Source organism: Pseudocercospora fijiensis (assembly GCF_000340215.1).
Source record: "Pseudocercospora fijiensis CIRAD86 unplaced genomic scaffold MYCFIscaffold_7, whole genome shotgun sequence".
In the NCBI taxonomy this organism is placed as follows: Eukaryota; Fungi; Ascomycota; class Dothideomycetes; order Mycosphaerellales; family Mycosphaerellaceae; genus Pseudocercospora; species Pseudocercospora fijiensis.
In genome coordinates, this window is record NW_006921538.1 from 1,450,742 (window position 1) to 1,470,096 (window position 19,355).

At 41.0% G+C, this 19,355-nt stretch overlaps 2 protein-coding genes across 2 annotated transcripts; one reads left to right on the top strand and one right to left on the bottom strand.

Annotated features, from left to right (window-relative positions):
* Window positions 1-1,945: 1,945 nt before the first annotated feature.
* MYCFIDRAFT_208476 (uncharacterized protein) lies at window positions 1,946-8,311 on the top strand (the record flags this gene model as incomplete). Its single annotated transcript, XM_007930966.1, has 9 exons — window positions 1,946-1,955; window positions 1,984-1,997; window positions 6,010-6,030; window positions 6,066-6,324; window positions 6,364-6,616; window positions 6,649-7,726; window positions 7,791-7,796; window positions 7,836-8,080; window positions 8,116-8,311. 9 exons carry the CDS (start codon window positions 1,946-1,948, stop codon window positions 8,309-8,311), a joined length of 2,082 nt encoding a protein of 693 aa, XP_007929157.1.
* Window positions 8,312-8,346: 35 nt separating this feature from the next.
* MYCFIDRAFT_177085 (uncharacterized protein) lies at window positions 8,347-14,058 on the bottom strand (the record flags this gene model as incomplete). Its single annotated transcript, XM_007930967.1, has 2 exons — window positions 8,347-8,502; window positions 14,050-14,058. 2 exons carry the CDS (start codon window positions 14,056-14,058, stop codon window positions 8,347-8,349), a joined length of 165 nt encoding a protein of 54 aa, XP_007929158.1.
* Window positions 14,059-19,355: the final 5,297 nt, after the last annotated feature.

Below are 19,355 nucleotides of genomic sequence, written 5' to 3' on the forward strand. Positions count from 1 at the left end.
AGCTAAATTACAATTAGGGAATTAGCTTTAGGCAGTAAGAAGTAATAGAGCAAGAGAATTGCTTGTATTACTTAAGCAGTAGGAGAAAGAATCTAGAATCTCCTATTATATAACTGAAGCATATAACTCAATCTAAAATAGAGTTGTAGAAAGGTCAATCTAGACATCTAAGGAGCATATTAGGGCAATACTAGAAGATTCAAACATACCAGTTGAATTCTGGCTAGAAGCATTATAAGAAATGCTCTTCTAAATAGGCTAGATGTAGATAGATTCAAAGTTTCACCCGATAAAGCTTTTAGTAGAAAGAGACCTTCTATATCACACTTTAGGGTCTAGGGATGTAAAGCAGTTGTATATATAGACGCTAAATCTCAGCCGGCTAGGATGAGATTAGACAAGCTAATAAATAGAGGCAAAGATGCTGTTTTCATTAGGTATATGCCTAATACATCAAAGATATAGCTATTCTAGGAGCCTAATATAAAAGCTATAAGAGCTTACAACAATGCTGTCTAGTTTAAGAATAAGAAAGGAGGGGATATAATATTGAATGTTCCTAGACTTAACTAGCTAAGCTAAGCTCTAGTAAGGAACCTAGTTAGCAGACCAAGGAAGGAGAACCGGGATATTAAACCACTGCAGGTCTAACTGCCTCTACTACTAAAGGACATTAACCAATATTAGGTAATAGTTGATCTAGAAGAAAAAGAACAAAATAATAAATAGCAGGCCCCTAATTAGAGCTAAGAGAAACAGTAGGCCCCTAATCAGAGCTAAGAGAAACCGTAGCAAGACAACTAGGATATCTAGGCTTAGGAGGGGAATTTAAAGAGAAGGAGATCAATCTCTAATAAAGGGTTAAGGGAAGAAAGGGTATATAGTATAATTACAAGATCAACTGTATAGAAGAGACTAAGAGAATTAGAGGAGGATGAGTTCCTAGAAGCTAAGCACTATAGGGCCTTTATCTGTATAATAAAAGACCTAGATCTAAGTATAGATTGGACAGATGAACTCCGGGAGTGTATTTGTAAGGTTACATTCCCTACCTTTGTACTAGGGATTGCACAAAGATAGGAGGTTCCAATCCTAAGAACCTACTAAGAGGCAGTATAAGATCCTAAATGGGGTTATATATAGGAAGATGCAATCTAGAAGGAACTAACTGCGCTTAGAAGCAACTATACCTAGGATTAGGTAGTTCTACTAAAAGGAGCAAACCTAGTTACTTTAAAATAGGTGTTTAATATAAAGAGACTAATAAGTAGAGCAATTAACAAGTTCAAAGCAAGACTAGTTGTAAGGGGGTTCTCTTAGAAATTTGGGATAGATTTCTAGGAGACATTTGCACTAATAGTTAGGCATAATATACTTAGAGTGTTTATAGCTGCTATATATAAAAAGGATCTGGAGCTACACTAAGTAGATGTGAACAATGCATTTACTAAAAGTACCCTACAAGAAGATATCTTTATAATCCTACTACTAGGTGTAGAGATCCTATAAGGTATAGCCCTAAAAATCCTAAGGAGCTTGTATAGCCTAAAACAAGCAGTAAGAGACTAGAACAAGCTATGTGTCTTAAAGCTAGAGGAAATGGGATTCTACTAGTTAGAGGTAGACCTATATTTGCTCATTTATAGAGGAAGGAACCTGATAGTCCTTACCTATATAGATAACATTCCCATTGCAGTACTAAAGCTAGAAGATGTTCTTTAGTTTAAGAAGGAACTAGGCAAGGTATTTAAAATTAAAGACCTAGGTGAACCAACCAAAATTCTTAGGATAAAGCTTACTAGAGACAGAAAGAATAGTACTCTAAAGCTAGACTAGGAACACTATATCCAGGAAAACCTTGCTAAGTTTGGAATGACTAAAGAAATGGCCTACCTAACCTTGTTACTACTTAACAGCTATAAGAGTCTAAGAAAATCTGACTCAAATGAAGAAAGGTGTAATAAGACTAAGTACCAAAGCCAGAATGGTACATGGATGTAGCTAATAACTATAACAAGACCTAACATTGCTTTTGCCCTTAGAAGATTAGGATTATATATATTAGATCTATCTAAGAGATATCTAAAAGCACTTAGAAAACTGGCTAGATACCCGAGATTATTCCTAAGTCTAGGGTTAATGTTTAGGAGGGGAGGAGGAAAGCTAATAGGATATTTAGACTCTGATTATGCAATAGATAAAGCTAATAGAGTCTCGATCCTTAGAAGCATCTTCTTTCTCTACGGATCACTAGTTTCTTAGATAAGCAAGAAGCAGAAGTCAGTTACTATATTAACTATAGAAGCTAAGTATATAGCAATAAATGTATATATAAAGCAATCTCAATTCCTTATAGTACTCCTAAGGGAGATAGACTATATATAGTTAGTAGGAGAATGCTTATTCTAACCATTAATTAAAGGAAATTCTGATACAGTAAATAAAGTTAGACCTGTTTAGATTATAGGCGACAACTAGGCAGCTTTGACTCTTGTTAAAGATGCTTATACCTATAAGAGATCAAAACATATTGATATTAGTTTCAATAAGGTTAGAAATCTTTAGTAGCAAAGAAAGGTTGCAGTAGAATACACTCCAACAAAAGAGATAGTAGCTAATAGCCTAACTAAGCTAAAGATAGGGCTACAGTTCTAGGAATTCATTAGACAATTGCAGTTAGTATAAAGGGACAAAAGTGCTTACTTAGTAGAGTTCGAACGCTACTAAGTAAGCAAACACTAGATCTAGGAATTGAACCTAGCAGATTAGATACACTATGCCAATCTAGAAGCTATTACATCTGATTGGCTGACTGAAGTTCTTATTAGATTGTATTGGTTGGAATTAGGGTCGTAGACCAACTGATCTAAGTGGGAGTGTTGGAATATACAGTCTAGTTAGTTACCTAGTAGGGAATGCTAAGCAGACTGGATTACATAATAATAATTATGTAACTAATCCAAGCTAACACCTTTCAGGTTGAACTCCAACCTGTCTATAATATAACAACTCAACAAAAAATGGGGCCCCTTTAGGCTTAGTGCGGCTTAAAACGACCGAAAAGCCGACTCTGATTAGTCGGCGGCGAGGAACTTTAAAATTTCTCGATTCTCGCGCGGTCCGGAGGGCGTAGGAGTCGCGGGATCGACTATAACGCTCCGGCGCCGCGATAGTAGTGTTTCCGAGGCCGCCTCCGTCGTTTACGCCTAATCCGGCGGCGTTTTTTTGCTCGAGGCGGTATCGTTCGCGCCTAATCCGGCGGTATTTACTCGGAGCGGTAGGCTCGAAAGGCTTATCCTACGCGTTCCGGACAGTACTACTCGCTATAGGCGTTTTACAGGGTACTTATAGTAGGCGTTAGATAAGGTACTCGCTATAAATAGTTCGCATCCTATTTAACTATAGGCGTTTTAGATAGTATTTACTATAAGCGTTTCGGATAGGACTACTCGCTATAGCTATTTCGGACAGTTACCGGTATAAGCGTTTCGAATATTACTACTCGCTATAAGCGTTTTTAGTAGTATTTACTATAAGCGTTTCGGATTAGACTTGCTATAAGTATTCTAAATAGGACTTACTATAGGTATTTTAGATAGTCCTACTTGCTATAAGCGTTCCTAATAGTACTTGCTATTTGCGTTCCGGATAGACTTCCTCTACGCGTTCCGGATAAGACTTAGTATAAGCGTTTCGGATTATAATTGCTATATAGTGCGTTCTAAATAAAACTTAGTATAGGCGTTATAGATAGTAGTACTAACTGTTAGCGCTCCGGATTAGAGTTATTAGACTTACTATACGCGTTCTAAATAGTACTTAGTATTATAAGCGTTCTGAATTAGACCTATTATAGGCGTTATAGATAATAGTTAGCTTATCCTACGCGTTCCGGATAGTACTACTCGCTATAGATATTCTATAGAGTACTCGCTATAGGCGTTATATAGGGTACTCGCTATAGATAGTTCGAATGCTATTTAACTATAGGCGTTTTAGATAGTATTTGCTATAAGCGTTCCGGATAGTACTACTCGCTATAGGCCTTCCGGATAGTGCTTCGTATAAGTATTTAGTTTCGGATTAGACTTAGACTTACTTTATACATTCCGGATAAGACGTTCTATAAGCGTTTCGGATTAGACTTGCTATACGCCTTCCGGTTTATACTGTACTAAGCGTTTAAAATAAGGCTTGTCCTACGCGTTCCGGATAGTACTACTCGCTATAGATATCCTATAGAGTACTCGCTATAGGCGCCCTATAGGATACTCGTAGTAGGCGTTATATAGGGTACTTACTATAGGTAGTTCGAATACTATTTCCTATAGGCGTTTGAAATAGTATTTACTATAAGCGTCTCGGATATAATATAGTACTTCTTGCTATAAGTATTCTAAATAGTACTTACTATAGGCACTTTAGGTAGTACCGCTTGCTATAAGCGTTCTTAAATTTTAATAGTACTTGCTATTAGCGTTGCGAATTAGACTTGCTATATACGTTCCGGATAGTGCTTACGATACGCGTTCCGGATTAGACTTAGTAGAAGCGTTCCGGATTAGAATTACTATATAGCGCGTTTTAAATAAAACTTAGTATAGGCGCTATAGATAGTAGTACTAACTGTTAGCGCTCCGGATTAGACTTACTATATACGTTCTAAATAGTACTTAGGATTATAAGTGTTCTAAATTGAAATTCCTATATTTATAGAGTACTCGTAGTAGGCGTTATATAGGGTACTCGCTATAGGTAGTTCGAATACTGTTTAGCTTTAGGCGTTTTAGATAGTCTTTACTATAGGCGATCCGGATAGTACTGCTCGCTATAGATATCTTAAATAGTTACCGCTATAAGCGTTTCGAATGTTACTACTCGCTATAAGCGTTTTTAGTAGTATTTACTATAAGCGCTTCCGATATAACTTGCTATTAGTATTCTAAACAGTACTTACTATAGGTATTTTAGATAGTACTACTTGCTATAAGCGTTCTTAGCAGTACTTCGGATTAGACTTACTATACGCGTTCCGGTTTATATCGGACTAACTATACTAAGCGTTTAAAATAAGGCTTGTCCTACGCGTTCCGGACAGTACTACTTGCTATAGGTATTCTATAGAGTGCTCGCTATAGGCGTTCTCTAAGGTACTCGTAGCAGGCGTTATATAGGGTACTCGCTATAGGTAGTTAGAATACTGTTTGCTATAGGCGTTTTAGATAGTGTTTGCTATAAGCGTTCCGGATAGTACTACTTGCTATAGATATCTCGGATAGTTACCGCTATAAGCGTTTCGAATAATACTACTCGCTATAAGCGTTTTTAGTAGCATTTACTATAGGCGTTTCGGATATAACTTGCTATAAGTATTCTAAATAGTACTTACTATAGGTATTTTAGAAAGTACTACTTACTATAAGCGTTCGTAATAGTACTTACTATTACTGTTCTAAATTAGACCTACTATACGCGTTCCGGATAGTACTTACTATACGCGTTCCGGATAAGACTTAGTATAAGCGTTTCGGATTAGAATTACTATATAGCGCGTTCTAAATAAAACTTAGTATAGGCGTTATAGATAGTAGTACTAACTATTAGCGCTCCGGATTAGACTTACTATACGCGTTCCGAATAGTACTTAGTATTATAAGCGTTCTAAATAAGAATCCCTATAAGTGTTTTAGATTAAAATTACTATAGGCGTTTTAGATTAGACTTAGTATCCGCCTTATAGGTAGTACTTACTATACGCCTTATAGGTAGTACTTACTATAAGCGTTCTAACTCGGAAAGAACTACTTACTATAGATATTTCGAATAGTACTCGCTATAGGTATTCCGGATAGTAATTACTATAGGCATATTCCGGAAGTAGTTACTATAGATATTTAAGACTATCTTGCTATAAGCGTTCCTAATAGTGCTCGCTATAAGCGTTTCTAAATAGTCGCCGCCGCACATCCTCCTTGCACTTGGTCCGCCGTCTGTCCGCTCGATGCGCAGCTGCTGAGCGGCTCGCCGATTGTGTTGCTCCGTCGACGTGCAGGGTGTGGTCGGAGCTTTCACATGCTTCAACTTCAACATCGGCACTATTCACAGCCTCGCCTCCCCTCGCCTTGCCTCGCCTCGCCCAAGCACCACTCGCGCTCACATTCCTGCGCGCAACAACTCAGCGACACCAACCTCACGCCTCACGCACACCCGCGCACCTGCATTTGTCGACGCGCACACGGACCGTCGCCGACACTTGCGGCCACGACACTAATCTGATCGCAGCAACAGCACTACCGCACCTCACACCGACCGCCTGCCGCGCACGTGTCGATGAGCTAATATGGGCTCGGTGATACTCGATAGCGTCAACTCGTTCTTTGGACACCACGCGCACGCCCACTCCCACGCCCACCCTTCACCCTCACATCCGCAGCATAGCGTCTACCGAGAACCATCCGCGCCACGCGCGCATACCAACTCTAGTCCTCACCAGCAACCCAAGCGAAGCCGCACGCCTTCGCGCTCAGAGGCCTCACATATGTCCGATTCGGCGCAGAGAGCACCAAGCTCCGCTGCCGCCGCAACTCCCACCCGAAGGGATGTACAATCTCAGCATGTGCGAGCGTCGTCGCAGGCGTCCCAGCAAAGTACAGCGCCCCAACCGCCTAGCCCACCATTAGGCGCGCAACCTGCACCTCCACCGCCAGATGGGTCTGAAGGGCCAGTCTCGGAGGCCACTGCCTCGACCGATGTCCGATCAACCATGCCACCGCGAAAGATTAAAGTCCGTGACCTAGAGCACATCCAGAGCTTCGCCACAGACAACATGGGCAGCTTCTCCGAGATTCGAAGCAGGAGCCGATCACGATCACGAGGAACAGAAGACGATGGCCCGCAGTATGAGATTAGCGACATGAAGGTCGAGCACATTATTGAAATGGTTGCCGGCCTCCTTACGAAGATTACGACTACAAACGACCGGCAGCATGAGCATTTACACCGCCAGCCGCCCAACATTGATGCTGCATCACACCTGAATCCACAAACAAGCAGCGTTCTTGCATTTCACGGCAAGAATGTGCCCAGCATCACTATCCTCAGCTACCTGAGCAGAATCAACAAGTACTGCCCAACAAGCTATGAGGTGTTTCTGAGCCTCTTGGTCTACTTTGACAGAATGACGGAAAGAGTGAATGCAGGACCGATGCAAACCTTGCGAGAGCTGAATCAGAACGCAGTGCATGAAAATGCAGGAAACTCCTCTACCGAGTCACTCGGGTCGGATGGCATGGAAGGCGTAACAGCCACCACGCCTTCAGGTACGCAACAAGCGACTCCTCCACACTCTGGAGGTAATGAGAAAGCATCGGGCGAACGAGGAATTCCAGGGACACCACACAGCAGGCCCAATCAGCCGGAGTCGCCCTCGATATCACCCACGATCGACCCCTACAATCTCAGCCACTTTTTCGTGGTTGACAGTTTTAATATCCACCGACTGGTCATTGCCGGTGTTACTTGCGCCAGCAAATTCTTTTCGGACATTTTCTACACGAACTCGAGATATGCGAAGGTGAGTGCGAAATTACCTTCCCCCTGTCTTCACGAAGTGCTGTCGCATTGCATCCCACGTCTCAATGCCTCACATCCCACCATGAATCGTATCTCATTACATCACACTCCTCCACAGTCTTCAGAATCTGACACAGGACGCACTATCCGGCACGTCTGAGACTGAAACCAATCAAAACCTTAAATCCCCATCTACCGATCCGGAAAGGATAGTCCAGAAACCCGTTGAACCAGAAATGCTAACTTTGATGCTTGTGTTTTAGGTTGGCGGACTACCACTTCCGGAACTGAATCATCTCGAACTTCAATTCTTGCTTTTGAACGATTTCCGATTATCGATCCCGGTCGAGGAGATCGAGGCTTACGGAACCATGTTGGTGGAATTCTATGCACGAGAAGTTGTGGCGCAGCAGAAGGCTGCTGACGCTGCGAGGGAGCAACAGATGATGCAGGCGAGGAGTCTGAGCGAGAGCTCGAATGAGAGCACGGCGACTGTGAGAGCTGTAGGGTGAATAGAGAAGGAACAGTGCTACAGAGATGAAGAGAAATGTCGGTCTCAATGTCGATGCCGAATCCTGGACTCAATCGACGGAGAGACTTGACCGACGAATGGGATGACGGACGAATACAACCACCCTTTGAACTTCGATTCTGCGACCTTTTTAGAACGACGGACGGACGGACGAAGACATTTGCGATAGAGATACACCGCACCCCAATAATCAACAAACCACACTGAACCTACACACTATACTTGTCCGGTGCGCATTTAAATCAGTAGTATACCCAAATTGCTAGCATGTTGGTATTGACCGTCGGGAGCGTGGTCGTCAGTGGGGCTCCAACACGTGAGCGTAAGAAAGGATTCAAAGGAGACAGCGCATGCCCTGAGACTTCATCGCCTGCACAAGGCACCTCTGCGACGTTGCGCTGCAATGTTTATCGCATACTAATATCGAACGAGGCTCCCGTATACGTTGCGTTGCAATTCTGCGTTCTATCTCTCTACCGGAACGCTGTCCAAGGGAAGGTGTAGGCAGGTCGTACTGTGTGTGGTATAGGTATAAGTGCTAGGGTATTAGTGCCGTCTTCGAAGATACAGGTGTCGTCTTCGAAGGTATATATATATTTGATATTAGTCCTCGCCTTCTCTAGCGTTTCTTATTCCCTATTTAAATATTACTACGTCGAATAGTACCTACTACCTAAAACGCCTACTAATAGCTATAATAGTACTATCGAAAATTCTCGCTATACTCCTCTACCTCGTCGGCCTTGTACTCGGGGCTTACTCCTAAGTATATTATAGCGTTTGCTAATACTGCTCGTATTAAAATATAGTAAGGACCTCGTCTTTTAATAGAGCTATTACGAGCCTATAGCTAATTTTATAGGTTATTTCCTAGGAAAATAAAACTATTAGTAGGTACTATTATACCTCTATAGCGTATAGCGAAGATTTATATTATATACTAACGATCGCTAGTAAAGACCTGTTAGGACTAAAGAGGTTATACGTAATTAGTATGTAACTAGGCTCGAGTGAAGCTAGGGTCTTAATGCCTTAGGTAGGGCTTGGCGCTTAGCGTTAGGCTAACTAGCCTGCCTTCCTCCCTCTTCTCTTAAATCTCTATCGAATACTACTCGTACCTACTACTACCCTATCTACCTACTAATATACCCTTCTTATACAGTATTCGATTACCCCTTTAAGGGTAGTAGCTAGATAGTCCTTATTTTAAGCTTTTAGCGGTATAGCTACGAACAAGACTAATCTAACTATATTACGCCCTAAGAACGGGACCTATACGCACTATTCTATCGAAACAACCGTACTAATTATTAAGCAAGGCCTTCTATACGGCCTATTATACTAAGTTAAGTATACTAAGCCGATACCTACTAATTCCGCTATATTCGCATCTTAGGGGCTAACAATATATTATTAGTGTCGCCCCTTATAATAGCCGGTTCATTACGAAACAACAACCGTACTACCGCTAGTAGCGCTAGCAACGACAATGCTAGTAGTATAGTACCTACTAAGGTACCTGCTAAAGTACCTGCTAAAGAGCCTACTACTAGGCCTACCGAAGAACCTATAGTTCTAGGTAACGACCTAGAGTTGCCTATTAACGATATACTTAATAACATCGTTAACCGACGATATAGCTAGCTAGCCTTTAGGCCCTAGCTAGTAGCGAGACTTTAGGAAGCTACCTAAAATAGGCTCGCTGCTCTATACTAAGAATAATAGCTAAAGGATAATCTTCTCGAGATTCGTCGCCTTTAGGAAGCCCCGACAACTAAACTAATAGCAGGGCCTTCCTTACTAACTATTTAAAAGAAGGATACTAAACTCAAGGATTACACCGTGTTCGATAGCTCTAGTTAGAAACAATATAACGACTATATTCGTAACTACGAGCTTAACTAGCGCAATGCACCGAGAGCGCTACTAGATAACTATTCCTTAGTCGTCTATGCTATACAGTATATTAATAGAGACCTAAAACGTACCTAAGATAACTATTTTAATTCCCTCGAGGATTAGACCGCTATTTAGTAGTAAACCTACAAAACTATTATGCTAGACACCCTTAGAAACCCTATACTAAGGCAACAACATACTTAGGACCTGTATCTTCGAGCTAAATAAAAGACTAATTAATCGGCCCGCTTATTCGAGGCCTATTTAAAAACCCTTAAAGACGACCTTCTGCCTAAGACTAATTCTATATAGATCTCCGAGATACGCCTAAAACTCAGATAGGAGCTTATCCTCGAATTGGACTATCGCCGTATGTTCGAATAAGCTAATCTAATACGCATTTAATTTATAGTCGAAGTGGAAATAGCCGAACGGGCTATTTAGCTCTAATAACGACTAGAATCGAGGATCCGACTAGCTAGTACTAACCGCGGCAATCGTAGTAGCCGCGGAGGAAACCAAGGTTCCTACTATAATAACAATGCTAACAATAGGAACAGTAACAATAACCGTAGAAGAGGCCGTAGCCGCCGGCTATATAGAGGGGGCCGCGATAGGGGCCGTAGAAGGGGCTCGTATCCTTATAACGCTAACCGCTTAACTAACAATAATAGCTATAGCAGTCTACTAACCGGATTGAAGTGCTTTAATTGTAACAGCACTAGCTATCTACTAGGCTAATGCGATAAACCTAAGGACTAGGCCTGAATTAACCGTACTTCCGCTAAATACCGAAAGCACCTCTTAGCGGCTAACGCTACCCCTATTACCCTATAGGCTAACCTTCGAAAAAAGAGTAAGCGCCGCACTAACTGTTAGCCTCGTGCGGCGTAAGACCATCGACATTGTACTAGCTATAATACGCTCCTACCTTATATAGGACACGAAGGGCACTACCTATTAAACTAAGGTTATACTAGATCTAGGAAATTCAGTTAGTGCCCTTATTAGCTATCGCCTAGCTAAGCAATTAGACCTTCGACAACTGCCGAGGACTAACCTACTAACCCTTGCTTAGTTTAATAACGCTCGGCACTTGACCTATAGGGCCTACTATATTCCTATAGCTCTAAAGGACGACCTCGGAAATGAACGCCTACTAGACTTCACTGCCTACGTAGTAGATATAGACAACCTATATAGGGGAGCTACTATTATTATTAGTAACCCTGTTCTTAAGTACTACGCTATAGCTATAGACTTAGGCATTTAGAAGTAGCGATTTAGAATCGCTAGGAAAGAGGACATTAAATATATTAATGTTAGCGAGTGCCCTAACGATATTAGGGTCCTGTTTATTAGTAACCTAATACTAGCCTCCGCCTTAGCTAATCCGACTGCCGATTTGCTCGGTAGTAATAACGATAAACCTGTGCCCCCTAATAATCCTAAATTCTAATTAGCTTGCTCGCATACTAGAGCCTATCCGAGAGACCTATATTAATGTGTTTAAACACCACTTAGCATCGACATTGCCTATATTTAAAGAGACGGATTATAAGATTGATATTATAGAGGGCAAAGAGGTCCCTTTTAGACCCCTCTACAACCTTAGTAAGCGAGAGCTTGCTATATTACGTAAGTACCTAGAGGAAAACCTAGCTAATAGCCGGATACGGTATAGTAACAGCCCTACTAGTGCCCCTATCCTGTTCGTACTAAAGAAGGATAGTAGCCTACGCCTCTATATCGATTATCGTAGGCTTAATGCTATTACTATTAAAGATCGCTATCCACTTCCTCTTATTAATAAGACCCTTGATCGCCTTTCTAGTGCCTACTACTACACTACATTAGATATTAAGGACGCCTATTACCGCATTCGTATTCGCAAGGGCGATGAATAGAAGATAGCCTTTCGTACTCGCTATAGCTATTTCGAGTACTTAGTTATGCTATTTGGGCTAGCTAATGCCCCTACTACATTCTAGTCCTACATTAATCGGGCCCTATTAGGCCTATTAGATCACCTCTATATAGTTTACCTAGATAACATCCTAGTTTACATACACTTACCTAATATTGTAGAATACTAGGCCGTAGTACGCAAGGTCCTCGACCGCCTACGAGCCTATAGACTATATTACAAACCTTCTAAATGCACCTTTACTGCTAAGGAGGTGTTATTCCTTAGCTTCCTCGTATTAACCGAGGATGTTAAGGCTAATCCTAATCGGATTAAAACAATTACTAAATAGCCTGTTCCTACGTCTATTAAGGAGCTTCAATCGTTCCTCGGCTTCGCTAATTTCTACCGCCGCTTTATTAAGGGCTATTTACGGTATATAATGCCCCTAACTAAGCTTACTAAAACCAAGGCTAACCTAACTAGAGAGTTTAAATAGACTAACAGAGCACAAGCCGCTTTTAACGGCCTAAAGCAACGCTTTACTAATGTCCCCTTATTATACTATTTTATGCTAAGCAAGTAGATCCGAATTAAGACTAACGCTTTACAGTTCGCTATATCGGCTATTATGTTACAGCAATCAGATAATAACTATTACTAGCACCCGATTGCCTTCTTTTTACGAAAGATAATCGATGTAGAACGTCGATATAAGACCTACGAGCAAGAGCTCTTAGCAATCGTAGAAGCCTTCAAGCATTAGCGCTACTATCTCGATAGTGCTTAGTGTACAATTTAGGTCTATACAGACTATAACAACCTACGTAGTATTACTAAGGTTATAAGGGTTATAGGTCGATAGGCTAGATAGGCCGTCTACCTCGCCGGGTTCGATTTTAACATATTATATCGGCTAGGCGTAAGCAACCCTACTAATAGCCTATCGAGGCGACCTAATTACGATAGCGAGACCTAGCATATTAATTCTTTGTTTCCAACCCTGTAGCATAAGATTGCTATAGCCCGTATTGTTAATAAGCAAGCGTAGGATAAGCGGACTTCCGGACCCCGCGGCGGCAACAAATACTATAGCGGAGTTGTCGTTCTTCTAGTATGTATTAGAAAGAACGTAGATCGCTCGAGCTATAATAACTCGATTAAAGACATTGCTATCTATAGTAATAGCCTATATAGCGATAGCACTATAGAAGAGGTTGCAGTAGTTCCGGCTGCTAGTGCTATTAGATATATATAATACGTACCTCGTTTAATAGCGAGGGTACTATTAAATAACCTTACAAATAGGGATAGTTAATCGTTTATAGATAAGCTATTGCGTACTTAGTAGAGGGACGCCTTTGCTATCGAGCGCATTAATAAGCTTATAAGTAGGCGAACGACTCGATCTAGTAAGAGTAATTAGTCGATCGACGATAAAGGTTATTTAAAGTTTAAGGGCAGATACTATGTCCCCGCTAAACAATCGATTAGACAAGAGCTTTTAAAGAGGCACTATAATAGTAAGCTCGCTAGTTACTATAGTATAGAGAGGTCGCACGAGTTACTATCGCGTATATACTACTAGCTAAATAGTAAGCGGTATATAAAGGAGTATATACAGACCTATATAGTATACTAGCGAGTTAAAGCACCGAAACACTTGCTATTCGGCGAGTTGTCTTCGCTCCCTATTCTAAAGAAGCTATTTGCTAAGCTAACAATAGACTTTATTATAGGCCTTCTACCTACTAGGCGTAGGGGCAGTAAGGACGTATATAATGCTATCCTTATTATAGTAGATCGATTTACTAAAGGCGCTCGATATATCCCGGCGCGGAAAGACTAGACTACTATTAATATAGCAGAGGCGCTGTAGAGTAACATCTTCTATACCTATTAGGGAACCCCTAAGGGGATAGTCTCCGATAGGGGCTCGACATTTATATCTTACTATTAGAGCGAGATTTGCTTATAGCTAAGACTAAAGCATCGGCTATTAACAGCCTTCTATCTACAGACTAACGGTTAAATAGAGAGGTAGAATGCTACCCTGTAGCAGTACCTACGTAGCTACATTAATAAGAACCCCGAGGATTAGGTTAACCTCCTATAGCCTGCAGAATTCGTATACAACAACAGTATACATTTATCAACTAAGATCTCGCCCTATATAGCTATAATAGGCTAGAATGCTGCTATACTATAAGACCTACTATCGCTCGAGGCCGAGCGTAAGGAAAGGGAAGCGCGTTAAGTACCCGAAACACTAGCGGCTATTAAGAGGGTTTAGAAGATGCGAGAAATCTATACTAAGATGGCCGAGAAGTTAACAAAGGCTTAAGAGTATTAAAAGGCCTACTACGATAAGCGCTATATACCGATAACCTTTAAACAAGGCGACATAGTTATACTTAGTATAAAGAACCTCCGCATCCGCAAACACCTATTACCTAATAGCAAAACAAGGCCTAAGCTCGTACTAAGATACATTGGCCTATTCCGCATTCGAGAGGCTAAGGGCATACAGGCCTATTAGTTATAGCTCCTACCTTATTACACTATCTATAATACCTTCTATATATTACTCCTTAAGCCGTACTACCTACGCGAAGGGGATAAAGCCCCTACAGAACACGAAGACATACTAGCGGATAGTAAGGAGCTATAGTCTGTAGAACGTATCCTGCAGCATCGTACTAGGTAAGGCAAGAAGGAGTACCTACTAAGATAGCAAGGCTATTTACCTAAATAGGACTTGTAGGAAGCTAAAGACTCTTTTAAAAACATAACTAAGTTGTTAGATGAATATTAGACCAGCGTAAAGAACAAGAAGAAGGCTAAGGGCCTATAATGTTACTAGAAAGGCCTAGGAACAATGCTACCCCCGGGGTGCTATTAAGCTAACTAATTAGAGGCAAGCAATTGTTAGCAAAGGACAATAAGACTACACTACGATAACGGACGCGTAACGAGTACTAACGAGCGCACTATTACTATTAACTAATCGCCTACTCTTTTAAGGAATCTACCTCTTTACTAGCGTACCCTATAAGACCCTCCTCTTAGCGCCCCTCTTATTTCTACGTCCTATCGAGGCCTAAGGCCTAGGCGGTTAATAGAGGCGGCGCGCGCGCGTAGGCGAATAGTGTTAGTAATAATAATAGTAACGATAGCGTTACGCTTATACTAAAGGGCGACACGGCTAGCGCGGCTATATTAGTAACGGTATTATAGAGTATATTATTAGTCGAAGAAGGAAATTAGAAGAAGGTAAAGTTAGCGCTAAGACGACTAGCGCTGCTATTATTAATATTACTTACTATTGTCGCTGCGCCTATAGACACAACCTTACCTATACTACGAGCCTAAGGCACCTTTAATCAAAACTTTAATTAAAAGCTTTAAGCCTATTAAAGGTTTAATTAAAAATTTTAAGGCTAAGTTAAAACTTTAACTAAGTTAAAAGATTAAGCGACTAATAGACTAACTAAGGGCAAAAACTATAGAGCTAAGCTAGCCGGGGTCGATCTTATAGACAATAGGTTACTCCTCGATCTATCTAACCCTTTAAGCGAGGCGAACCTCTACTACTGCACTTATAATAGCCTCTACCTATAGAAACTAGACGAGCTGTGTTTTTTTAAAAAGATAAGATAAGATTGACACTTAAAGGCTACTAAACCTAGCTAATTAGGGCTAGCGAAACTACGAATAATAAGAATAATAACCCTCGGAAGCGAACAAACCCTCGGAAGCGGACATTGCTAGGTCTTTTAAGAGTAGACGCAAAGAACTCGATACGATATCACTTAGAACGGAGGCAGTACTACAATACCTCGTACGTCTACCTATTATAGTAGGGAAGACGCGCTTGTATTGTAATTAGTCGAAGGCCTTTAGTTCTTATAGATACATATCACTTTATAGTTTATTGCATATAGAGATAGCGCAGTTAGAGTTATACATTGTGCTATATTAAAGGTGAGGTTTGATATAGTTATATAATCGGTAATTGCGTATTCAATTTAGCGCAGACTAAGAAGCTTACTAGACCTACTAAGGCAGTAGCGACAGAGGTTAGAACATAGACCGGCTACGAGGGCGCGGCCTTTAGAAGGGAAGCGTATATTAGGACTAAAGAGGTTATATGTAATTGGTATGTAACTAGGCTCGAGTGAAGCTAGGGTCTTAATGCCTTAGGCAGAGCTTAGCGCTTAGCGTTAGGCTAACTAGCCTGCCTTCCTCCCTCTCCTCTTAGATCTCTATCGAATACTACTCGTACCTACTACTACCCTATCTACCTGCTAATATACCCTTCTTACAAGACCCTAGAGCTTGCTCGAATAGTTATATAGGATAGTTCGCTAGACAGAAGTAGATATAGCCTATAGGTCTACCTAGAGGGGATTTCTACCCCTACCTAGATTTTTGTTTTTAGTATAAGAATAATAAGATAGATAGTTTTTATAGCTCGGTCTTAATACTTATAAGCCGATACTATTAGCTCTTACCTAACCGAGCGAGCTACTAGTACCTCTATAGAGATACTAGACTTATTTATTACCTAAGTTTTAATATTAAGTTTTAAAGAAAGGCGTATATATAGTTAATCTAAGGGTACCAAAGGGTTACAAATACCAGTTAAAAGTTAACGGGAATGTCTGTAAAGAGATATTGTTAGGGCTAAAGAGGCTATACGTAATTAGTATATAACTAGGCTAAGTAAAGCTAGGGTCTTAGTGCCTTAGGCAGGGCTTAGCGCTTAGCAATAGGCCAACTTGCCTACCTTCCTCCCTCTCCTCCTAGCTCCTTATCGAATACTACTTATATCTACTACTACCCTATCTACCTGCTAATATACCCTTCTTATATAGTATTCGATCTACCCTTTAAGGGCAGTAGCTAGATAGTCCTTATTTCAAGCTTTTAGCGGTATAGCTACGAAAACTATCGATTTAACTATATTACGCCCGAAAGACGGGACCTACACGTACTATTCTATTAAAACAACCGTACCAATTATTAAGCAAGGCCTTCTATACGGCCTATTATACTAAGTTAAGCATACTAAGCCGATATCTACTAATTCCGCTACATCCGTATCTTAGGGGCTAATAATACATTATTAGTATCGCCCCTTATAATAGCTAGTTTATTACAAAACAACAACCGTGCTACCGCTAGCAGCGCTAGCAACGACAACGCTAGTAGCACAGTACCTACTAAAGTGCCTACTAAAGCTCCTACTAAAGTGCCTCCTACTAAAGGGCCTACTGCTAAGCCTACTAAAGAACCTGTAATTCTAGGTAACGACCTAGAATTGCCTGTCGACGACATCCTTAATAATATTGTTAACCGTCGATATAGCTAACTAGCCTTTAGGCCCCAACTAGTAGGGAGACTCTAAGAAGCTACCTAAAACAGGCTTACTGCCCTACGTTAAGAATAATAGCTAAAGGATAACCTCCTCGAGATTCGCCGCCTATAGGAAGCCCTAATAACTACTACTAGACTAGAACTAGTAGTAGGACCTTCTATTTAAAAGAAGGATGCTAAGCTTAAAGACTGTACCGTATTTAATAGCTCTAGCCGCAAGCAGTACAATAATTACATACGTAATTGTAAATTAAACTAGCGGAATACACTAAGGGCCCTACTAGACGACTATTCGCTAGTCGTCTATGCTATGCAATACATTAATAGAGACCTAAAGCGTACCTAGGATAACCACTTTAACTCCCTTACTAATCAGACCGCTATTTAGTAGCAAACCTACAAAACTATTATACTAGACACCCTTAGAAACCCTATACTAAGGCAACAATACGCTTAGGACTAGTACCTTCGGGCTAAGCAAAAGACTAATTAATTAGCTCGTTTATTTAAGGCCTATTTAAAGACCCTCGAGGACGATTTGCTAGCTAAGACCGACTCTATCTAGATTTCCGAAATACGCCCTAAATTGCGATAGGAGTTAGTCCTTAAATTAGACCGCCGTCGTGTATTCGAATAGGCTAACCTAATACGCATTCAATTTATAGTCGAGGTAGAAATAGCTAAACGAGCTGTCTAGCTCTAGCAACGACTAGAATTAAGGATCCGACCTGCTAGCAACCGCGGTAACCGTAGTGCCCGCGGAGGAAACTAAGGTTCTACCTAAAACAATAATGCTAATAATAGGAATAGTAATAGCGACCGTAGAAGAGGCCGTAGCCGGCGGCTATATAGAGGAGGCCGCGATAGGGGCCGTAGAAGGGGCTCTATTAGGACTAAAGAGGTTACACGTAATTGGTATATAACTAGGCTCGAGTAAAGCTAGGGTCTCGATGCCTTAGGCAGGGCTTGGCGCTTAGCGTTAGGCCAACTAGTCTGCCTTCCTCCCTCTCCTCTTAGATCTCTATCGAATACTATACTAATTTACCACTACCCTATCTACCTGCTAATATAACCCTTCTTATATAGTATTCGATCTACCCTTTAAGGGTAGCAGCTAGATAGTCCTTATTTCAAGCTTTTAGCGGTATAGCTACGAACAAGACTAATCTAACTATATTACGCCCGAAGAACGGGACCTATACGTACCATTCTATCGAAACAACCGTACTAATTATTATCAAGCAAGGCCTTCTATACGGCCTACTATACTAAGTTAATCGTACTAGACTAATATCTACTAATTCCGCTACATCCGCATTTTAGGGGCTAATAATACATTATTAGTGTCATCCCCTACTACAATAGCCGGCTTATTACGAAGCAACAACAACCGTGCTGCCGCTAGCAGCGCTAGTAATAACAACGCTAGTAGCACGGTTCCCGCTAAAGTGCCTACTAAAGTGCCTCCTACTAAAGAGCCTACTAGAGAGCCTATTAAAGAAGAATCTATAATTCTAGGTAATAATCTAGAATTGCCTATTAACGACATTCTTAACAACATTGTTAATCGGCGATATAGCTAGCTAGCCTTTAGCCCCTAACTAGTAGGGAGACTCTAAGAAGCTACCTAAAACAGGCTTACTGCCCTACGTTAAGAGCAACAGCTAAAGGATAACCTCCTCGAAATTCGTCGCCTTTAGGAGGCCCTAACAACTAACACTAAGCCGACCGTAGGGCCTTCCTTACTATTAGTCCTAGTCTAGAAGAAGGATGCTAAACTCAAAGACTACACCGTGTTTAATAGCTCTAGTCGCAAGCAATACAATAATTACATACGTAATTGCGAACTCAACTAGCGAAATGCACTAAGGGCTCTTCTAGACGACTATTCCTTAGTTGTTTACGCTATGCAGTACATTAATAGTAACCTAAAGCGCACCTAGGACGACCATTTCGATTCCCTTAATAATTAGACTGCTGTTTAGTAGAAAACCTACAAGACTATTATGCTAGACACTCTTAGAAACCCGATACTAAGACAATAGCATGCTTAGGACTAATACCTTC